Source organism: Pelodiscus sinensis, chromosome 1 (genome assembly GCF_052426305.1).
Source record: "Pelodiscus sinensis isolate ZL-2025 chromosome 1, ASM5242630v1, whole genome shotgun sequence".
Classification (NCBI taxonomy): domain Eukaryota; kingdom Metazoa; phylum Chordata; order Testudines; family Trionychidae; genus Pelodiscus; species Pelodiscus sinensis.
Genome location: NC_143052.1, coordinates 198024558 through 198046200, shown reverse-complemented (window position 1 = coordinate 198046200; position 21643 = coordinate 198024558). Strand labels below are relative to the sequence as shown.

The window sequence follows — 21643 nt, the reverse complement described above, 5'->3', positions numbered from 1 at the left end:
TCAGTCCCAACCGGAATCAAACGTTCCTTGGACCGGTTGGAAAGACCCCCAAAAATTTGTGCTGGGGTACCTTTTCACAAACATCCCCCATCCACTGCCATCACGACGGATGCCTCTTGGGCTGGAGGGCTCACTTAAGGCCTCTCACAACTCAGGGTTAGTGGTCACCACAAGAATCCAACAGGCACATAAATGTATTAGAACTCAGGGCGGTATTCTACGCTTGCCAACATTTCCTACATCGCATACGCAAAAGCATGGTCCAGTTTTTTACGGATAATGAGGCCACGATCTTTTACATCAACAGACAAGGAGAGGTCAGATCTTATCTATGCAGGGAAGCTGTCTGCCTCTGGACTTGGTGCATAACATACAATATATCCCTGTAGACCTCCTATTCGCTGTGCAGGGACAACCTCGCTGCTGACAAACTCAGCAGGAACTTCAAATCCAACCACAAGTGGGAAATGGACCTCAGACTTCTATACCAACTGTTCATCTGATTGGGGGAAGGGTTCCCCCACAATGGACTTGTTTGCAACAAGAAGTGTTCACATTACTGTTCATATGTAAGCATTGGCACACGTTTCCTAGGAGATGCATTTACAATACAGTGGAATGCAACACTTTTCCATGCCTTCCCTCCCATCCTGCTCCTCCATCAAGTGGTCAGCAAAATCAGATCAGAGACATCCACGGTAATCCTTATTGCCCCAGAGTGGCCGAGGCAGACTTGGTACACTTACATGCTCCAAATGTCCACGAGATGATCGTCACGCTTCCTTACCTGTTGACTCAGGAGGGCGGGTGTCTTCATCAACAGAACCTACAGGCACTCCACCTCCATGCATGGTTTCTCAATGGCTCACCTCAGTAGAAACAGCCTGCTCTGATCAAGTAAAAAAAATCTTACTGAACAGCTGTAGAACAAGAACAAAATTTTACTTTTGCAAATGGCGAAGATTCTTACAGTGGACAGAGCAAAAAAGCTTAGAACCAGCCACAGTACTGCTGTTTGTCATTCTACAGTACATCCTAGAGTTGAAAGAGTCAGGGCTGTTGTTCAGCTCCCTAAAGGTTAATTTGGCAGTCATTATGGCTCTTCATCAATCAGTTGATAATAAATCAGTCTTTACCTATCCAGTGGCCAAATGTTTTGTAAAGGGCATACAAAATACTTACCCACCAACCAAACCTCCTGTTCCAGCATGGGACCACAGCTTGGTTCTCCGGGTTCTCACTTCTAAACCATTTGAGCCTATGACGACATGTTCTATGCTCCACCTCTCTCTGAAGGTGGTCTTATTGGTAGCCGCCACATTTGCTAGGAGAGCTTGTGAGATCAGGGCTCTCATGGCAGACTCTCCTTTCACAATATTCCATAAAGACAAGGTGGTTCTCTATCCTCACTCTAAGTTTTCCCCCCAAAGGTTCCCACCCCATTCCACTGTAGTGAGCCCGTAAACTTACCAATCATCTTCCTGAAGCATAGCAAAGAGGCTGCATTGCATGTTCTCACCATCTGTTGGGTGATTTTCCTTTTACTTGGCCAGAACTAAACTGATCCACAAGACAAACTGGTTATTTGTCTCCACCACAGAGAGATCCCTGGGCATGCCTATTTCCACCCAGAGAATATCTAGGAGGATAGTAGACTAGTTTGATGCAGTCTATTCCACCTATGGCCAGGCACCTCCATTTCAGCTAGGGATGAATTCAACCAGGGCCATGTTGGCCTCTACAGGCTGTGTACATGGTATCCCACTTACGGACACATGCAGATCAGCAATTTGATATTCTGCTCGTGCATTCGCTAGACACTATGCTCTGGACAATCACCCCTCCCGGGGTACCCACTTTGAACACGCCGTCCTAGTTGCTGAGCATAATATTTAATCAAAGCTTCCACCTCTATCACAATACTGCTTCATAGTCACCTAAGGTAGAGCACCCACAGGAACACTCCTCGAAGAGAGGGTTACTCACCTTGTGCAGTAATGGAGGTTCTTCGAGATGGTTGTCCCTGTGAGTACTCTTCCACCTTTCTTTCCTCCCCTCTGCTTCGGACTTGTTGATATCTCCTTCTGGGGCAGAGAAGGAACTGAAGGGATGGTTGCTGTGCGTGCCTAGTGCTACCAAAAATCTCCGACGAGGCATGTAGCGGTATCCAAACACCTAAAGTGGAGCACCCAGAGGGACAACCATCTCGAAGAACCTCTGTTACTGCACAAGGTGAGTAACCCTCTCTTTGTGTGTAAATGTGTATATACACAATTCATTCTAGGACATAAAACATTTTGGATTTTAAAGCTGTCAAACTAGTTCTGTCCTTTCTTTTTTCAATTGATACGTGATCTCTCTCGCACCCCCTCCTTTAAATTTACTTTTTTTTTGCTTCTGTTTTATTACTCTGTCTTCGATAGGTGATAGTTCTAGTTCTTATGACTTCAGTCCGGAGTACGGGATCTATTAGCATGGCAAAAGTTAATTGTTAGTCCTGTCATTTTGATTTTTTTCGTGTCCTCTAAAGTAGTTAGTTTCTACTGGAAATTCTAACTTTTAATTTGTCTCTTTGGTTTTATTTTGTTTCCAAATTGATTTCTTTTTGAGTAATTACCATATTGTTTGTTTTTGATGTGTGATCCCTTACTTAAAATGGAGAAACAAAGAATTCAGGCTTGTGAAAATCCACGGGCGTTTAAGCATACATAGCTGATATAACACTTTCAGAGCAGATGAGTTTCTCTATCTGTTAACACCCTAAATAACATTTTTGAGGAGGATGTGGCACCACCTTTGTCACCATCCCTTGTATTGATATAGCTAAGATTATCAAGAATAGTCAAGATTTAAAATACTGTAAGTGCTTAATGGCTTCATAAAGTTTACTGTAACAAGTTGTTGTATATAATCAAGCACCTGAAAATGTATTACTAATTTTATTGCTTCACCCATGGATTCGTTCTGTATGTACTTTGATAGAACTAGCCATACGTGTGCCTTGAACGCTTCCAGTTATTTCTTAAAAGTTTGCACATATATTTAAAATAGGGATTATGAGAGCGAGAGGAATAAAATTACCATATTGCACTTAATACAAAATTCTCAAATTTAAAAAAAATAGAAAATATATAATTTCCCCCGACAACAAACATAAGCTGTTTCTTCTTTGACTAGTGTCCTGATGGGTGCTCTACGAATGGCATCAAAGTAATCTAAGTCTGGTGCCCAGGGCACATGTGGTAATGAGCCAATTGGAGCAAGTTAGACTGCTCAAAGAACCAGTGGGTGCAGGCAAAGGAGCATTAGCCCTGCAGGGGCACAGAAAATATAGAATATTCACCCCAAGAAAGGCTCCTTTGGCATCAGTGGATCTAGTGGCTGGGTCCACATGTCTGACCATTGGTGCAAGGTTCTTGATACTGACATCCATACTGTTGGATTTCCGGTGTGTAACAAACCTTTTGGTGTCTGTCACACCAGACTTGCTCAAACTGAATACTCAGGGCATCACAATTTATCCTTACCTGTACAGCTCTCTTCTCAGGATTTGTTCTTTTGCAAAGCCCAACAAGTCACTCTGGCTATGCTGACTGCTCCAGAATCTTGTCCAGCAAATCAGGCTGCCAAAATTGATGAGAACACAAGTATAAAGACAAGATGTCATAGGAGGTGATCTTGACTCCATCCAGGAGACTTCACTCCTTCCTCTCTGCTGTGCTAGAGATAGTCCAGTCCCTAAATTGGCCAAACAGTGCCTCTAGCGCTTGCAGCATATGGGAGCACATAGCTGGTGCAAGACTATACATGAGATGCCTCCTAGGCCTGGTTCAGTTTGGGTTACAGGCCAAACATACAGCATGGACAAATTACTATTGATGGCCACCCTGGTCAAGTAATCCTTGAACTGGTGGGAAGATATAGTGAACGTACATATGGGAATGCCATTTGTTTGCCCTCCCCACATTGTTACTCCTTTAGCTGCAAATGGGAAATAGATTTGATGGTATTTACGTGACATATTCCAGCAATGGGGGATACTGATGTTAGACCTATTTGCTGCTTATCAGAACAAGAAAAACTCTCACTACTGCTCCATAATGGGACAGCACTCCACGGAAGATGTGTTGCTTCTCCCATGGTACAAGGATTTTTTTGTACCATTTCCCCATTCCCTCTAATTCTGAAAGTACTATTGAAAGAGAAGAAAGCAGGTATCATACTGATTGCTTCTACCTGGCACAGGCAGATACAGTGCCCTTACCCCTCACAGGTGACACTGTCCATGATGACTCTTCTGTCCACTCTATACCTGCTATTGTGATGAAAGGAGCATTCCTCATCCTACAACTTGTGTATTCTGTGACTCAAACCCTGGTTTCTTTGTGGTTCTAGCTCCTGAGACCTCTTTCTGAGGTGGTACACGTAGCATTATTACACAGTAAGAAAGTAGCTGCTTGTCATATCTCCCTGCAGCAATGGAAAAGGTTTCAAATCTAGTGTCAGCCCAAAGGATCACCCATCCTCCCTAATGAGGCCACCCTACTGGTAGTTTTGGATTATCCGTTGACTCTCAAGAAATCAGGTCTCCGTCAATGTGCTAAAGCATGTTGTAACCTTAGCAGCAATTGCAACCTTCTACCAGCAGGTATAAGAATATTCAGGGTTTTTTTCCATCTGACCACATAGAAGTTTCTCAAAGGCATAGCCAATATCGTTCCCTAGTCATTTTATCACTCCTCAATAAGATCTCAGCTTGGTATTAAAAGCCTTGACTAGACTGTAATTTGAACCCAAGGCCCACCAGTTCATTAACTCACCTGTCAGTGAAGACTGTTCCTAATTGCCATTTCCTCAGAAAGCAGAATGAGAAAATAGTGTACCTGATGGTGCATCTACTCTTTACTGTATTCTTTCCCTATATAGTCACTCTTCGACCCCATCTGAAGTTCACTCCAAAGGTGACCTCTGACTTCCATATAAATCAGCTTATTCAGTTCCCAGCATTTAACTTTAACCTCATTGGGATAGTAGGGAAGCCATTTTCTGTATGCTCAATACCAAGGATACTTTTGCCTTTTATTTGTCTTCAGAAAATCTCTGAGACTATTTGTTACAGATAAAATTGCTGTACCTTTTGATCTATTGCAAAGACTCTCCAAATGGGTCTCAAACTGTATCAAGCTCTGTTACCAGATGAATAATGTAGGAAACCCATCTTTACTATGTATGCACTTTACAAGGTATGTCTTCTCTTCTGTTGCCTTCTCCAAGTGTATACCTATATCAGAAATCTGCAGAGCTGCTACCTGGGCACTTGCTCATACCTTTGTGGAATATTGTGACATTCTGTCAGCCGACAGTCAGGGCAGTGTGTGCGTGTGTGTTACACCCAAGTCTTCAACTGCTGAGACACAAAGTCTCGTTGCAGCGGGCAGCCTAGGAGGCTGGAGGGCACCCTGAAAAGTAGTTTAACGTCCGTGACTTTACTGGTAGGACCGAGGTCCCGTCGCAGAGGGTAGCCAAACAGGCTAACAGACGCCCCAGTGTGTACAGGAAGAGCTTATTACGCTTCAGATTTTAGCTGCTAGAATTTCATAATTCCTTCGCAGCGAGCAGCCTCGGGGAGACTGAGAAGCGCTCCAACTGAATTTTTGCCACCTGGGTGTGACACAAATTCAAACGCCCAAGCTCTTCCTATACTATGTGTGTACTATACGCCTAAGACTTTAACTGCTGAGACCGGGGTCCCTTGCAGTGGGCAACCTGGAAGAGGTTGAAAGGCGCCCCAATAAGTGTACAGGGAGAGCTTATTACGCTTCAGATTTCAGCTGCTAGAATTTCATAATTCCTTCGCAGCGGGCAGCCTCGGGGAGACTGAGAAGCGCCCCAACTGAATTTTGCCACCTGGGTGTGACACAAATCCAAACGCCCAAGCTCTCCCTATATCTGTCCCTTTATGACCGGCTGAAGTTCTTTTGTTTGTGTTCGGTTCGGGTACAGCAGCACGGGTTCAAGTCAGAAGCTTGACACGCACTGGCTTATTTATAGGAGAAAGAAAGAGAAAAGAAATTAAGAAACTTGGTTCAGTGTATATAGATATATATATATATATATTTTATAAGTGAATGAGGGCACCCCACTTGTTCCCAAAGTTTATAGCTAAATCACCTTACCAAAGGTGATTTACAATAGAAATGAAGCAGTTTGACTTTAAGAAAACTATAGTAAAGTAACTAACTTACAACAGAGAGACAATTAGAGTGTACACCTAAAGAAAACACATTGCAGGTACAATTCTCACCCCTGCGTTCCAGACTTGGCGTGGCCAGCGTCTTTCTCTCAATCCCTCGGGAAGAAGTAGGGCGAGGTTGGGCGTCCCACGGACCTCGGGAGACAATCAATACCTGCCAGCAGGTGTAGGTGATTGGAGCTCAAATTGGGTGGGCAACTCAACCCTCTTTATACCCCTTGGGTCACATGGGCTTCTTCCTGGTCTCAAGTGGCCAATCAGGAAAAATGGCTTTGAATGCCAAGTTTCCCACGAAGGGTGCAAAGCATAATTCACACCTGGGAAGATGCAGACAATGGGCACCTCTGGTATGTGATGGGCGAAGATTCCTCTCCCGAGACAGTGCAGGCGTGTCAATTACTGAAACTAGCCATCACGGCGACGGGAGGCCTCCCAGTCGTCAGCTAGCCCATTTACTGTCTGGTTTCTGTTTATGGTAGAGTCAGGGACAGGCACCACACCTGCGTTCCCAGGGCATCAAAGGCTGACTGCCTTTCTCTTGCTCTCTGGGGGGGGGGGGAACAAGATGGGGCTCGTGGAAAAACAAGATGGGGTTTTTGTGTATGGCTACGCACCCTCAGGAACTTGACTGACAATCTAGATGTGGAGCCACAGTGCTATCATCTATAATAGTCTCGATTGTAGCCCTGGCCTCCATGAGTCCCGTACAGTGGAACATCCATAGGGACACTAATCAAAGAAGTTACCTTGTACATTTATGATGGCTCTTCAAGATGTCTCTCACTTAAGGGTGCTCAGTGACCCAGCCTCCTTCCCTCTACTTCAGAATTCTAGTGGTTGACTCTTTGGTAGAGAGGGGTCTGAGGAGGGATTGCCTGCATGAGCAGGCAGGGAGCAGTGTGTGCGTGGGCATTGATAGATTGCTCCTACAGTTCTCTGATCAGAAGTACGGAGATGCAGATACGCTTACTATGGAGCATAGATAAGGACACACATCTCAAAGAACCATTGTTAGTGCATAATGTGTGTAACTTCTTTGAGTGACCCCTAATAAGAATCTGTATGAATAGTGTGAATGTGTTAATAGCTTTAGTTCATAAAGGTGAGCTCAAGATGAATGCAAGATAACTAATGCATTAGCTAATGCTTTATCAATGGCTATGGATTGCTGAATGGCTATGGATTGCTGAGTCCAAGAAGTTGTTTAAAAGATCTATTCAGTTGAATGTCAATCCTTTCTACAACATTAAGTCAATAAGTTAGATGAACATACAGCCATGGCAGTAATTACTCTGGGTTTTCATGTCCACATGATGCACGTCATCACCTGGAGCGCCTGCATAGACTTAAGTGGGGCAGTCTCCATGGGGCTCGTAACTGGAATTTCCCATGTCCTGAACTGTCAGCCCTGTCAATAAAACACAGCCATTTCTTAAATCATCTGATTTGTTGGAATGTCTGTATATCAGAAACTTACAGAGCAGCCACTTGGAATTTGTAGTTGCAGTTTTGAGAGAGGATGCTTGGTTTGGCTGGGCTACAGTTTTAAAGGAGAACTCCTAACACCCATCTCTTTAGAGAATTACTGGTAACCCATGTACCTTCAGTAAAATCCACATGACAAGTACTCTGAGAACAGTCAATAAATGTGACCCTTAAGGCAGGTAAGATACTTGGTTAATGTGGCTCCTACAACTCACCCTTTCCTTCCTTACTATTGAAGAGTTTTTTACATAGGATTTTGTATTGATGAAGGACCTGAGCAGAGATTTGTCTTCACCTTTGAGTTGGGCCCAGTCAGTGATATAAAAAATGATTTTTTTAAAATTGTCAATAAAACACTAAAATTCTCATTTTAAAACAGTTACAATTATATTTTATCACAAACCTGCTACACCTTCACTTAGAGCCATTCATTCATTTTTATGAGACTATCTGTCCAGCCTAACAAACAGCTCTTGTGTCTAGAAAGTTCTGGGCTTTCAGTTTATTTTTCTCAGCAGACTAATGTGCAAAGACAGGCATAGGCTGGATAGAATTATTTTTGTTTTGTGTTTGTGATGGCAGATCTGGGCCAGGTACTTTGGAGTTGGACATTGTCTAAAGACAGACAAGATACAGGAAAGGATGGAGGCAGCATAGAAAGGAACAGTGGAGTGAACCGGAGGTTACGGGGGGGAGAAGGGAAGACATTATTTAGCATGCACACAGCTTCCTGTATTCCTGTACACTTTTGCCACAGAAAAAATGTCATGGCTTCTGGGCATCAGAGACCCCTTATCCTGGAATATTTTGAAGAAATCCATTCTCTGGGTAAAAAAGGAAAACGTGTCAAGTGTAAGCAATGCAAGATGATGCAGGTTCTTGTTGAAAGAATGAAACATAAGAAAAGCTACTTATTGAAAGATGAAGATGTGGATATGGCTGAGTGGATTAACTGTTTAGTAACTTGAATGAGGCATTGCAAAGCGAATTATTTTTCAGGACTTTCTCTGTGCCTTTTAGTAAAGTGTGATTTGACAAGTTAAATTCCCAAGCTGTTTGCTGTGTTGGATGTTGCTAGAAAAAAGTTTCTTAGCTAATCCCTATGGCTTGTTTAATTAGTTAATTAGTTTTAGAATCTGTCATTAACGTATACAATACAGAAAGCTGCAGTAAAAGAAATCTAGAGTTTCCAGTTTCCACTGTCAGTTTCTTATTTTATATTAAGTAATACAGGTTGCACTTCTAAAATTGAGGACTCCTTGGTCTGGCACCATCAGTGGTCCTTCTGGTGATAGCAGGGCTGGTGTGGTGGGGAGAACAGCCCCCACTGGGGCTAGCGGTGGGGAGCACAGCTCCTGCAACAGTGGGACTGACACCTTTGTAGAGAGTAGCTCCGCCTGGTCCAGGGCCCAGGAGCACATTCTGGACTGGAGCCTGGAAGTGCAGCCCAGGCCAGCGGTGAGAGCACAGCCCCAGCTGAAGTCAGCATGCTGGGGAGTGTAGTCCTGGCTGGTGGGAAATGCAGCCCCCAAATAGGGCTAGTGTGGTGGAGAGCCGAATGGATTGCTCCTGGTCCAGAAAACTCTTGTCATTTGGTACCTGAGTGGTTGCCGGTTCAAGAAGGTCCCACCTGTACATGCCCCTGATTTTGTAACCTCATGGACACAGCCCATGATGGTGATGCCATAAGTTTATTTCCTATTTTACTTCAGCATACCTAATTATTTCCAAGGGAACCCTATTTTATACTTGTTTCCTCAAAAAACAGACATTCCAGTGAGTTTAATGAAGCCAACTCAGAAAATAAGTTCACACTAATCAGATTGTCTTAAATTTTTTTGGTAACTAGATTTAATTCAATGAATTTTGTTTGTGATTTAAATCACTGATTTAAATTACCTTGATTTAAATTAGGAATGTTATAGTGTAACTGATTAACCAATAAGTGGATGCTTATTGGTTAATGTTACCATTGAACTGCAGCTTCCTCCCTCTTTCCCGCTCCACTGTAGCTCTCTACTGTGGCTCTGCGAGTAAATTTTGGGCAGGCAGGCTGGCTCAGTCCCGGCAGCTGCACCCACTCTTAGGCTGCCCCCACTGCAGCTCTGCATTTTAAAATACTTTGCTGGCAACAAGGAGCTGGTGCACACAGGGAGCCTGCTGGTTCCTAATGCTGAGCCACAACGGGGTTTGGGGTAGCTGCTGGAATCCCGCGCATGCTGGGACTGAGCCTGCCGGCTCCTACTGAAGAGCCTGCAGTGTGGGCTACATAGTAAATTCCCCTTGTAAAAGTAAGGGTTAACTGTGTCACTGACAGGATATGTAATGGTTACAGGGTTACCATATTACATAATTTTTAACATGCTTAATTTAATTCAGTTCAGCCTGGTCAAAACTCAGAACTATCTACATAACCACAATATCGTACTCTCCACAAGGATAAAACCTTGAGGACTTATGCCTTTATTTTCCAAGGTGGAATAGTGTGTTTCTTATCTCTGAGGAAAATCCAAAGCAGTAGTTGAAATCATGGACAGTACGTATTTTCAAGCACTCCATGATACGGAAGTTTTCCATTTTCTGATTCTCTTGCCTGTCTGTGAATCCCTTCCATTTTTATTGTATCATTTTTGGGGTAGATTGACAAGACCTGAGAACGGTATTCTGAAGGAGGGCATAAGATTTATATAAAATATTGGAGATACCATAAACCGAGGCAACATGCAACAATGATTAGGTACTCCGAAATTGTTGACTTAACCTTCTTTAGAAGTAACAGAATTGGGATGACATCACTCGGATGCCAGTGCAGAGTGATAGTGGAATAGAATTACTCTTGGGGAAATTCTATGTTGCTGCACAGAGTTAATTTCTCCACAGATTCCCCTCTCCCTCTGCTGCAGAATTACTGATTCTAACTTGGAGGCAAAGGGAGTCAGTGGGTGACAATACTGGACCTGGGCTGATTGGGAGTAGAGAGAGAGGTGTGATTATATTGTATTATTTTGACAAAATATTCTAAACTTTGCAGAAATTTAAAATATTTTGTGTAGAAGTTGTGTTTGATGTGGAATTCCTCCAGGAATAGACCTTTTTACATTTGATGTTATTCGAGTGGCTATGTAATTACAAATCCTGATGGGGTCAAATCCTTTGAGATTCCCATCCAAGAAAATCCATATTGGTTCGACTTTTTTTTTTCTTCAAAATGCTTTTAAATTTGTTGCTTCTACAGAAGGACTTGCCTCTTCCTCTAAGGGGCAAGTATTGACTCCTTTAAAGTATTGACGCCAGGATGTATTAAAAGGTATTTGGTGGGAAGAAGAGATTTTTTTTAAAACCAAAATCTATACCAGAATATCTATATTTGTATGGGTGAGTCTACCTTGAGGACTTGGGATACTAGATTTAAAAAAATATCCTGAGTAGACTTTTCTTTGTAATGCTCTGGAAGAGAAAAGAGATGTTCTTGGTGTTCATGGGCTTTTGTTTTAGGCTGTCATCTTACTACACTTGGTTTGTCCAATTTTCTCTTCAGAATAGAATTCAAAGAAAATACTTGTGATTTTCTTTTCTCTGCCCCCAGTCTGAACTTTCAACAAGAGTTTTGGAAGTTAAAATGAAATGTCACATGATATCCCTGTGAATACAGGTAAAAATCCTAAATATTGCTGGATCAAGGGTTGTAGACAGATTTCCGCTAGGTCTTTAAGTAGCTGAAGATGATACAAAAATCTGTGGAAAAAGCCAGAAAATAAGTCTAGGTGTTGCAACTTTCACCCTTACACACTAACCAATAAATATATTTTCTCTAATTGTGGTTTGATAAACTATGGAATCACTGTAGGGTCTCAAAGTCTAAACTGTTTAAATATATATGGTTTATAACCTCCTTGAATAGTTCAGGGAATCCAAGTTTGTTCTTTGTTAGTGATCTCCAGAAAGTCAGATTTTCCTTTAGTCAGTCTTTGGTCAATTTGGCAAAATTGTCTGCTTCATCTGATCATTATTTGTCCAAAAAAGTTGTCAAATGATGACTCCATTGACTCCAATTCTTGTCTGGAGTTTGTCTCAAGCAGTGGTGTGAATAGTTAAGAACCAAAATATATTTTACCTGCTTTGTCAGAAAATGCCAATGGTCCAAATATGCTCAGACTTGGCTAAAAGCAAAAAATAAAACATTCATTTTTACAAAAAAATTGAGCTGTCATTATTTTTCTCTTTATTCTATACTGAAATAAAAAACTAGACTTTATGAACTTTTTTCCTCTGTAAAACAAGATAAACCAACCCCTCTCCCGTCCCAGGAGCAACCCCTCTTCCTTCCCAGGACCTAACCCCTTTTCCCTCCCATTGCCTGATGGTTGGGTCATTCATGTGGAATGTGGAAGACCAATTTTCAGGTCCCATTCCAAGATTTAGAAATCTACTAGAAATTGAAAAGCCAGGGAAGCTTATTTTTCCTTTTCCAATCAATGAATAAAAATAAGATGTGAAAAGATGAGATGTGAAAAGTTCTAAAATCTCGAAAGGCAGAATGATCAGAAACACCATGAAAATAAACTCACTGCAAATGGTATTTCCTTTAACAAATCAGTAAGTTTAAATGCAAAACATATTTTGATAAACTGAGTCAGGTCTACAATAGTGAGCTTACAACAGCACAACTGTACCAATGCAGCTGTGCCACTGTAAGAGTGCTCATGTAGCTGCTCTATGCTATTGGGAGAGAGTTCTCCTGTTGACCATAATAAATCCACATCAACAGGGGGTAGTGTCTATGTTAGTGGGAGAAACTCTGCTGCTAACATAGCACAACGCACACTACACTTAGCCTGGCACTAGGAAGCAGCCAGCAACTGGCCTGCATGACCTCGCTGCTCTGGGTCAGCCCCAGGGAGCAGCACCAGTGGCTGGCTAGAGCCTCACCAACTCCCTGCCCTGAATCCTGCACCCCAACTCCCTGCTCAGAATCCCTCCTCACCTTCCAACCCAAACTCCTGCATCCCCATACACCTGCTCTGCCCTGAAAGACCTGAGAAACACAGGGTAAATCTTCTAGTTATTTAAATATATATAGATCGCATCCTCCTGATTAGGAAAAATCACCAAATTATACCAGTCAACGACACTCAAAATGTTCTTTGGAAAAGTAGGTAAAGATCAAATGCAAAATTAGATTAAACTTGATTTATTTTAATCAGTTTCCTATGTGCTGATTTAAATCATAATTACATTGTGATTATATCACTTTGATTTAAATCAAATTATCTCTGTACGGTATCAGTTTATTTTGTGGAAATTAAATGTGTCAAGTCCATAAGTAAAGAGAATATATTTTGCTTTTTCTGTTAGTTATTAGCAGTGCTAGATATTTGTGTTTGAATCTGACACTTTCTTCAGTGTGTGCTCTCCCTCTTGTCCGTGCTTTAAAACAAAGGATGACATGTTTAAATAGGTCTGGTTTTTACAGAAAACTTTGCAGAGCTTTTAGTTTTGCATGGTAATATTAGGTTTGGTAAAAGGCTTATTTTTGTATTAGAATGAAAATGCATTATAAATTGTACTTTGTTCAATATAATACAGCATTGTGAAAATGTGTACTTCTCTTTTACAGGCTGTTCGCTGCTATGAATCTCTGATATTGAAAGCTGAAGGAAAGGTCGAGTCTGATTTCTTTTGTCAGTTAGGTCACTTCAACCTCTTATTGGAAGATTATCCAAAAGGTAAGGCTTTTTATCTCTAGTTTTAATAACCACAGTGTCTTTATTGACCCATATCTGATCATGACACCACAATATAACCATAAATATTGGGTAATCAACTTCAGCACTTTCTTTTGGCCTGCACTATGCTTCAAAGTCTGTTACAAAATAAATGTGTTAACTGTACTGAGGAATACTTTTGTTCTTCCCTACTCCTTGAAAAATCTTGGAGTTAAATATTTTTGTAGAACACTTTTACTGGTTCATGAAGTGATGTAAATAATATACAACATAATGGCTAACTAATTGTTAACTGGCCCACGAAAGCTCATCATCTAATAAACCATCTTGTTAGTCTTTAAAGTGCTACATTGTCCTGCATTTTGCTTCAGCTACCCCAGACTAACACGGCTACATTTCTATTACTATTCTAATTGTTTCTCACATTTATTTTGTTGCTGAAAAATAATAAAAAGTAAGAGCCTGCAACGTATAGCTTTAAGTGTGTATCAAATGTAAGCATAGATATGACAACTAGTGTAAGGGGAGTACGCATTAGAAATAAAAAGGAGACCTAAATGTATATCAGAAATATTGTCCAGGTTTCTGACCTAGCTGATATGTGCTTCACACATGCCCCAGGTAAAAGGGTGAGTATAAAGCTGCATTTGTTCTCTCAAGCCCGTGAACATCCAGAGGCTGATGTTTGGCTCTGATGTAAGTTACAACAATCTAATGGTTGTTCTAATTTATATAGGCTGGAAAAAAATACAGGTTGTTCCCTCGGTCTGGGGTTGCCAAAGCATAAGGTAGTTTGGCCTGTGCCAATGCTGTTTCTATGCCTTCTGGGCATTGCCTAGGAAAGGCATTCCAGTGCATCAAATAAGCTAATGGACACAGACTAACCAGAGCATTTCAAGACATCTGCCTTACACTAATCAGCTCATGGTCAGTGGTCACCATTCTTTACCACCACAGATTCATCAGCTGTGGGCCGCCCAATGAGTTTTGCATCACTGGAACATGGCTGGCTGACACTCGAGCCAAGTGGTAGCTCACTTTGCACCATTAAGCTGCTCTGTACACTTACACATGGAGAATGGTAGTGGAATGATTTTATTCTCTTCCAGGTTCAGGTTACAGAAGAGACTAGTTTAACATCAACGAGGGTATCCTCTTAATCTTAGAGTGCTGATAAATTGATTATGAGTATCTTTCTAATCTACAGAGTTACAGGCACGAAAGGTCATCTGAAGAAATGGGCGGTGCCCATGAAAGCTCATGATACCATCTACGAGTTTTGTTATTCTTTAAAGTGCTACCATACTATTTGTTGTTTTCAAAAAAATCCCTGATACTGTCTAGCATAGTTCTGAAATTCACAAGATTTACTGGCTTGAGGAAGACTTAAATTATGTAGAATGACACCTCAGAGCAGCAAAAAACCTTCATCTCCACCTTTGGTTGCGTACAGATAATTTTCCTTCTCTTCCTCCTCTTCCCCCATGCACTTTGGGCTGGATCTTTGCACTGGACATTAAAAACACATGAGTTAATCTGTGTCCCTATCTGATCACTTCCGTCAGGTCAGAATTCCCACCCTCATCATAAGATATGAACAATCAACAACCAAAGTTCACTCTGGAAGATTAACACCTTCAAAAAATGCTAAAACTTCACCGATAGAAAAGCCAATAAACTTAGCATTTCACTGTGACAATACTATCAGTACTCCCATAGACCCTTAGGCACTGAAGTTGCCCTCTCCTACACTATTATTCTCACAGATCCCTATGGCACTTGGGTGACCTGTGATTGGAAAAAGAAGAAAGCAGGCAAAGCTAGTGGCATTTGACACTCAGCAGCATCAAATGTTCTTGGAGGAAAAAACTTAGGCAGAAAGTCTGTGAAGAATTTTTTTTCAACTTGTGCCACTGAAGGCTCATGCTGTTTTCACTGCCAAAATTGAGATAGCTAACTCAGGTTAGCAAGTTTGCTGCACAAACACACCTTTTTAGCAGGAAAGACACAGAATAACAGCTTTTCTTGTCAGCCAGAGACAGAACTTTTTGGTTGGTAAATAACTTCATAAATCCAAAATGGCATCATGGTTTTGTTTAAATGATCAGCGGTGAAATATTAATAATCCAGACATGATCAGTTATTTTGCCAGCGTTTCAATAATTTTAGTGCCTCATTTAGCAGAATGGGGAGAGTTTCCATCTCTGCACTCAGGCAGTCTGCCAAACCAAAACAATGCTAAATTGGTTTATATTGGGGGCATGTTGTCATAATTTTCTCCAGAACCTCAACAGCTAGAATTTTTTAAAATAAAAGCTTAAATTCTGGAACACATGGCCACAAGAGGATTCTGACCAATCTTGCCTGAGAGAGAGGATATGTGTGTTTAGGTTATTTTCATCGAAGTTTTTTTTGTTGAGATTGAAAATTCCAAACTCAGGATTTTAACCACCATCACACATGGTGGATTAAAATATCATATTTGCCTGAGTTCAGTTTGATTGCCTGGGTAAGGGGTAGGGAAAATGTTTAAAAGATTTGATGCGACTTTTCTGATTACTTTCCTAATCTTGGATAGTATGGATTCATAGTTAAAGTCTTAAAACTGTGCTAAGACACTGGGCTAGTTCCTTAGTTCCAGTTGTCCTCTGTGCTATGCTAAGGACTTGGATGATTTTTTGTTACAACTCTCCTTTCTAGTAACTGGGAATCTACATAGAAAGTCTGTGTTGGTTTTGGCTCTTGTTTCACATATGAAGTGGAAGAGTCTAAAGGATTTGGGTGTTTCCTGGATTTGTGGTGGTTAAGTTTTTGATGAATATTGTTCTGTGAGTGCTCTTGATGACTTTTTTGCCCGTGGCTAAGTAACTTTGGGAGAGAAGGAGACATAGGATCATGTTGAATCAACATAACTCTTGAAGTTCTACCGTACTACAAGCTATGAACACCAGTTACAAACTAAATATGTAATCAGGCAGCAGCAGAAGTGACAAAATAAGCAAACACATTATAGTATTGTGTTAAACTACTACTTTAAAAAAAAGAAAATAGCATTTTTCTTCTGCATTGTAAAGTTTAAAAGCTGTATTAAGTCAGTGTTCAGTTGTAAAACTTAGAACAACCATAATGGTTATGTTCAGAGTTATGAACAAAGTCCATACCCAAGGTGTTTGCGTAACTCTGAGGTTCTACTGTATTATCCAGATATTATTTGGTGATGCAGGTTATATCATACTTCTGGAGCCACTTTCATAATGAGGTCATAAATGGTCATCTTGATGACCAATGATCTGACACTAAACAACATCAATTTGAGTTCCCAAGAGATTTTTTTAAATCTCTTGTATGTGCATGCTGTTTTGTGCTATGATACATGTTTGGACACAAGTATAGACAAAGCCCTTTTTCATATTAATGAAATTAATTAAAACTGAGGTTGGGGAGATGAACTTGAAATATGAAGCAGTGTCCCTTTGGGCCCCATGTGTTTTGACTTTGGCTGTCATTGTCACCATACATACTGACTACATGGGTGCTCTGGGGCTGGAGCACTCATGGAACAAAATGAGTGGATGTTTAGCTCCTCCTGCTTGCTGCTGGCCCCACTGATCAATTCCTTCCCCTCCCTTCCAACACCATCTGCCCCCCACAACTGGCTGTTTTCCAGAGAGCGGGAGGCTCTGGGAGGGGAAAGAGGGGGACTGGGCATGCTCAGAATAGGGTAGGGGCCTGAGAGAATGGGGCCAGTTAAGCTGGGCCTGGTGTGGAGCTGAGAGATTGTGCACCACCCTAGAGCCAGAGGAAGATGGCATTTATGGCTTTGACATAGCGTACTGAAAGTGTTCAGAACTAACAGTCTGAGTCCAGTATTGTGAAAAATGTGGTGAGAAGGTGGCAGCATGAACTGCCATGAAATGGATTGAAGTAGGTGAGATCACTTGCTTATTTCTGTAGCAGTTTGTCACTCCTGTATATTTAAAACCTGTAGCTTCTGTGTGTGGAAGGAGAGGTAATTGTTGATAGTTGCATCCTGCCTCTTAAACGTATTGCCCTGAGAAGCAGGCTCTCTTTTTCGTAAAGGTGCTGCTGTTGCTGTGTAGATAGAGGAATGTCTGTGGGAGAAGCTCAGCACCTTCCATCAACTGCTAGTGTCAGGAAAGTGCAATGGGATTATCTATGCTGTCCTGCATTCTTTTTACAGGCTCTGTTTTTTGTATCTTTTTTCTGACCAGACTGGCAGAAATGAAATGGAGAAGCCTGCTCTTCACTCAAGAGCCTCCAGAATCTTAGGCTGTCAATACTTATGGCAACATGTAGAATACAGACATTGCACTCCCAGCTAGCATGCATATAAATTAGGGATGTAAAGGACTAGTTGACTCACTGATGAGCAAATGTTTATTGAATAGTCGACAGGATAGTCGATTAGTAGCCCCCCCACCTTTGCTGCCTCTATCAGATAGAGACATCAAGGGTGGGGGGAAGAAGGGTGTACTTAAAAGTGGCAGCACCGCACAGAGCCCAGGGTCAGCTGCTCCATGTGGCACTGCCACTTTGAATGCCCTGCGTCAACCTACTCACAGCATGGAACCTGGGGTCAACTGGGAACTCCCCAGCTGAATCCCAGGCTGCGCATGGCATTTCAAAGCAGCAGCACCACTTGGAGCCCAGGATCAGCTGGGTCTCCCCAGCTGACCCCAAGCTCTACCAGGTGTGCCAGCTTTGAAATGTACAAGAGTCCACAACGGAGGCTCTTGTGCATTTCAAAGTGGAAGCGCAGCCTGGAGCCAGCGCAGGACTTTGAGTCCCCCGCTGATCTCAGGCTCCATGTGGCACTTCTCTTTGAAATGCACAAGAGCCCCCACTGGGGCTCTTGTATGTTTCAAAGGCAGAATGCAGAAGTGTTTATCGACTAGTTGAGTAGTCGATGGAAATTCCATCGACTTTTCGACTAGCAAATTAATCACTACTTAACATCCCTAATATAAATAGCAGCACAGACAGTGAAGTAGTGCTTAGGCAAGTAGAATACAGATTTATGAGAACCTTTGGATATTTATTCAGCATGGTTCTCTACATGCCCACACAGGGCTTCCTAAATGTGTGTTGTTGTTTTTACTAATGTGGTGTCCTGCTGCCAGAGCCTTTCCCTGCCTCCGTGAAAGTCTTTGGAAATGCTGACAGGCTTCAGCAGTTCCCCATTGCTAGAATCTTTCCACGGTGCAGGGAAAGGCCCTGGTAGGGAGCTCTTAGTGCCTTTCATGTTACATTGTGCTGGTCAGAACCTCTCTTTGCCATGTTTAGCTACATGACACAGTACAGATGCATTGTGCTTTTCGCTGTGTAGCTATGGTAGGCAAAGTGTAGACAAAGCCTTAGAGGTGTTGAATATTTCTCTTTTGTATGGTTTTATTAATAGACAATAAAAATTACTATTAGGAATAGTGAGAATAAATGGGGAATTAGAAATTTGGTATGATGGCAGTTATTGAAACCTGATGTGCTGCATCACATGACTAGTGTTGAAATCATTGCATATGCTGTACCTAGGAAGGATACAGTGGAAGGTATGGTGGTACTATCCATTAAAAATACCGCTACTCACTGTACAGTTATTGACACCTCTGAAGTAGAGAAATGAGATGTTTATCGATCAAAGGATTACCTGATATATTAGATGGTGTATTGGTGTTAGTAGGGAGGGAGTCTGCTTGTAGACCAACAAATCAGACAAGGGAGCAGGATGAACAGCTCTTTCCACTTCTGCCTATGGCTTGTAGATGGGGAAAAACTACATTATTATTGAGGATTTCAATTTAGGGGTTGATGCTGGAAATATCTTGCTGCCACTTGTAAAATGTAATTTGGAGGGTCTAAAGCAGGAGTGGGGAACCTTTTTTGGGTCAAGAGCCACTGACCCACAGAAAAATCAGGTGGGCGCCGCACACCATGAGAAGCAGAAAAACCCTCACTGACTCCCACATTTCCCTTGCACACTAGAGCCTAGGGGGCCCACCCTAGTAGATTTTGTGTGCTCCAGCCCCGTGATGGTGTGAGGGGAGGGGATGGAGCTCCAGTTGGGTTCCCCAATGCTGGATGGGGTCCCGAGATCCAGTGACCGCATCTAGGTAAGCCAGGGGTTACATCCGGCCCCCAGACCGAGGTTCTTCATCCCAGTGTAAAGTGTATACCTTTCAAACAAGAAGTACTGAAACAACTTGGGGTAGTTGTACTTTTGGCCTAATTTGGACAGATAGGGATGAATTGATCACTGAACAAAAAATGTATGGTTGCTCAGGTGTGAGTGATAAGAACATAAGAATTGACATATACTGGGTCAGACCAGTGGTCCATCTAGCCCAATGTATTGTTTTCAGAGAGTTGCCAATGCCAGATTCTTCAGTGGGAATAATAGAACAGGGTTGTTTGGAGTGATCCATCACTCTTTGACCATTTCGAGCTTCTGGGAGCCAGGAGCTTGGGGACAGCTAGAGCTTGGGGTTACATTCTTAACAGTCTTGGCTAAATTAGCTGGGTTTTTTTGTGTGTATCTGTATAACTGTCCTTCGCTACATCCACTGTCAATGAGTTGCACATATTGACTGAGTTTTCTGTAGAGAAATATTTCCTTAGGTTGGTTATGATAAGGGGAAGCTGTGTACCAAATTTGGTGGTCCTAGCTCTTCCAGTTTAGGAGTTCTTGAACAAACTGACAGACTTGCTTGATCACTCACAAACTCTTAAATATATAGTAGATAATAGGGAAGATGAACACAAGGAGTTGGCACAGTAATAAGGAATTTTAGACAGTTAAGAGAAGCGAATGGTGCCGGTGAAAAATCTGTGGCCAGTAAGGTCAAGGATAAAGAGTTCTTTAAATATATTGGGAACAAACAAAATACTAGCAGTAGTATAGGGCTGTGATGCTAGGGGATGGTAAACTATAGTCATGGGACAAAAATATTTAAATAGTCTATTCTGTTGTCAACTAAGAAGTAGGTTAAACAGCAACTGTTAAACATTTTTAAATCTTCATGACTAGATGGCTGCACCATGAGTATCAAAAACATTGGTGGAATAGGCAAATATGATCTATTGGTAAAAAATCAAAATTAATGTTAAACAATGAAAGTTTCAGAGGATTTAGGAGAAAGCTGTTTGAAAAGAATAAATGGCAAGACCCAGGAAGCTGTAGGCTTATTAGTTTGACATTAATCCCAGGCAAAATAAAAAGAATAGAATAGTAGGCAACAAAATCAGTAAACATGCAGGAAGTGGTAGCATAATTGGTACTGATCAACATGGTTTAATGGAAAATAGGTCTTTTCAAAATCAGTATCTTTTTATCTGATCAAAAATGCTGATATGTTTGATACGCTGTTGACATAATATGCTTAGACTTTTGTAAGGCATTTGACAGTCCTACATGTCATTTTAATTTTGAGAGGAAAAAAGAATAATATAAAATGAATACAGCACTTATTAAATTGATTAAAAACTAGTTAACATAATATAAAAAGTAACTGTAAATTGGTGTGTGTGTCTTGGGATCTGGCAGGTTCCTACTCTTCGCCTCAGGCGATTTAAAGTTTATCATCTGTAAGAAAATACAGGTGCTGGTAAAATTTTCTGATGCTACAAAAAGTGGAGTGGTAAATAAAAATGGTCAGTCTACATGCCAACATGGATCACTTGGTGGTAAGGTTGACTTATTAAAACATGTTTTAATACAGCCAATGCAAGTTATAAATTTAGGAACAAAGAACATAGGTCACTTTTATAAGGTGGTGGACTGTATCCTGAGAAGCATGAACTGTGCAAAGGGTTTAAGATGTCAGAACAGAAAAGCTGTTGAACATGATGCCCACAACTTTTTGGTGGAAGAGAGATCAAAGTACGACTCAGTAGCAGGAGGGTAATACCTCTGTGTAGGACAAGGTAGGCAAAATAAAGCCTGTGGGCTGAATCTGGCCTGTCTAACATTTCTATCTGACCCACCCAGCTGATTAGGAGAGCGCATAGTGTGTGTGTTCAGCTGCCTCTGTACACTAATCCCTGCAGAGCTGCTCCACTCTGACTGACACCTCTCCCCCCACACAGAGTCTGTGCGCCACCCATAGTGTCACATACATTCTCAGTCTAGGCCCTGGCTCCACCCCTTCTAGGGCCCTAGAACAGG

General features: G+C 41.7%; 1 protein-coding gene across 4 annotated transcripts in view; it reads left to right on the top strand.

Annotated features, from left to right (window-relative positions):
• Positions 1 to 21643, top strand: part of KDM6A (lysine demethylase 6A) — a 289075-nt gene that overhangs the window by 58912 nt on the left and 208520 nt on the right. For all 4 annotated transcript variants that reach the window (XM_075912747.2, XM_075912776.2, XM_075912756.2 and 1 more), the window contains exon 3: positions 13356 to 13464. In XM_075912747.2, the coding sequence (XP_075768862.2) occupies positions 13356 to 13464 (109 nt within the window). The remainder of the gene's footprint in view (positions 1 to 13355; positions 13465 to 21643) is intronic.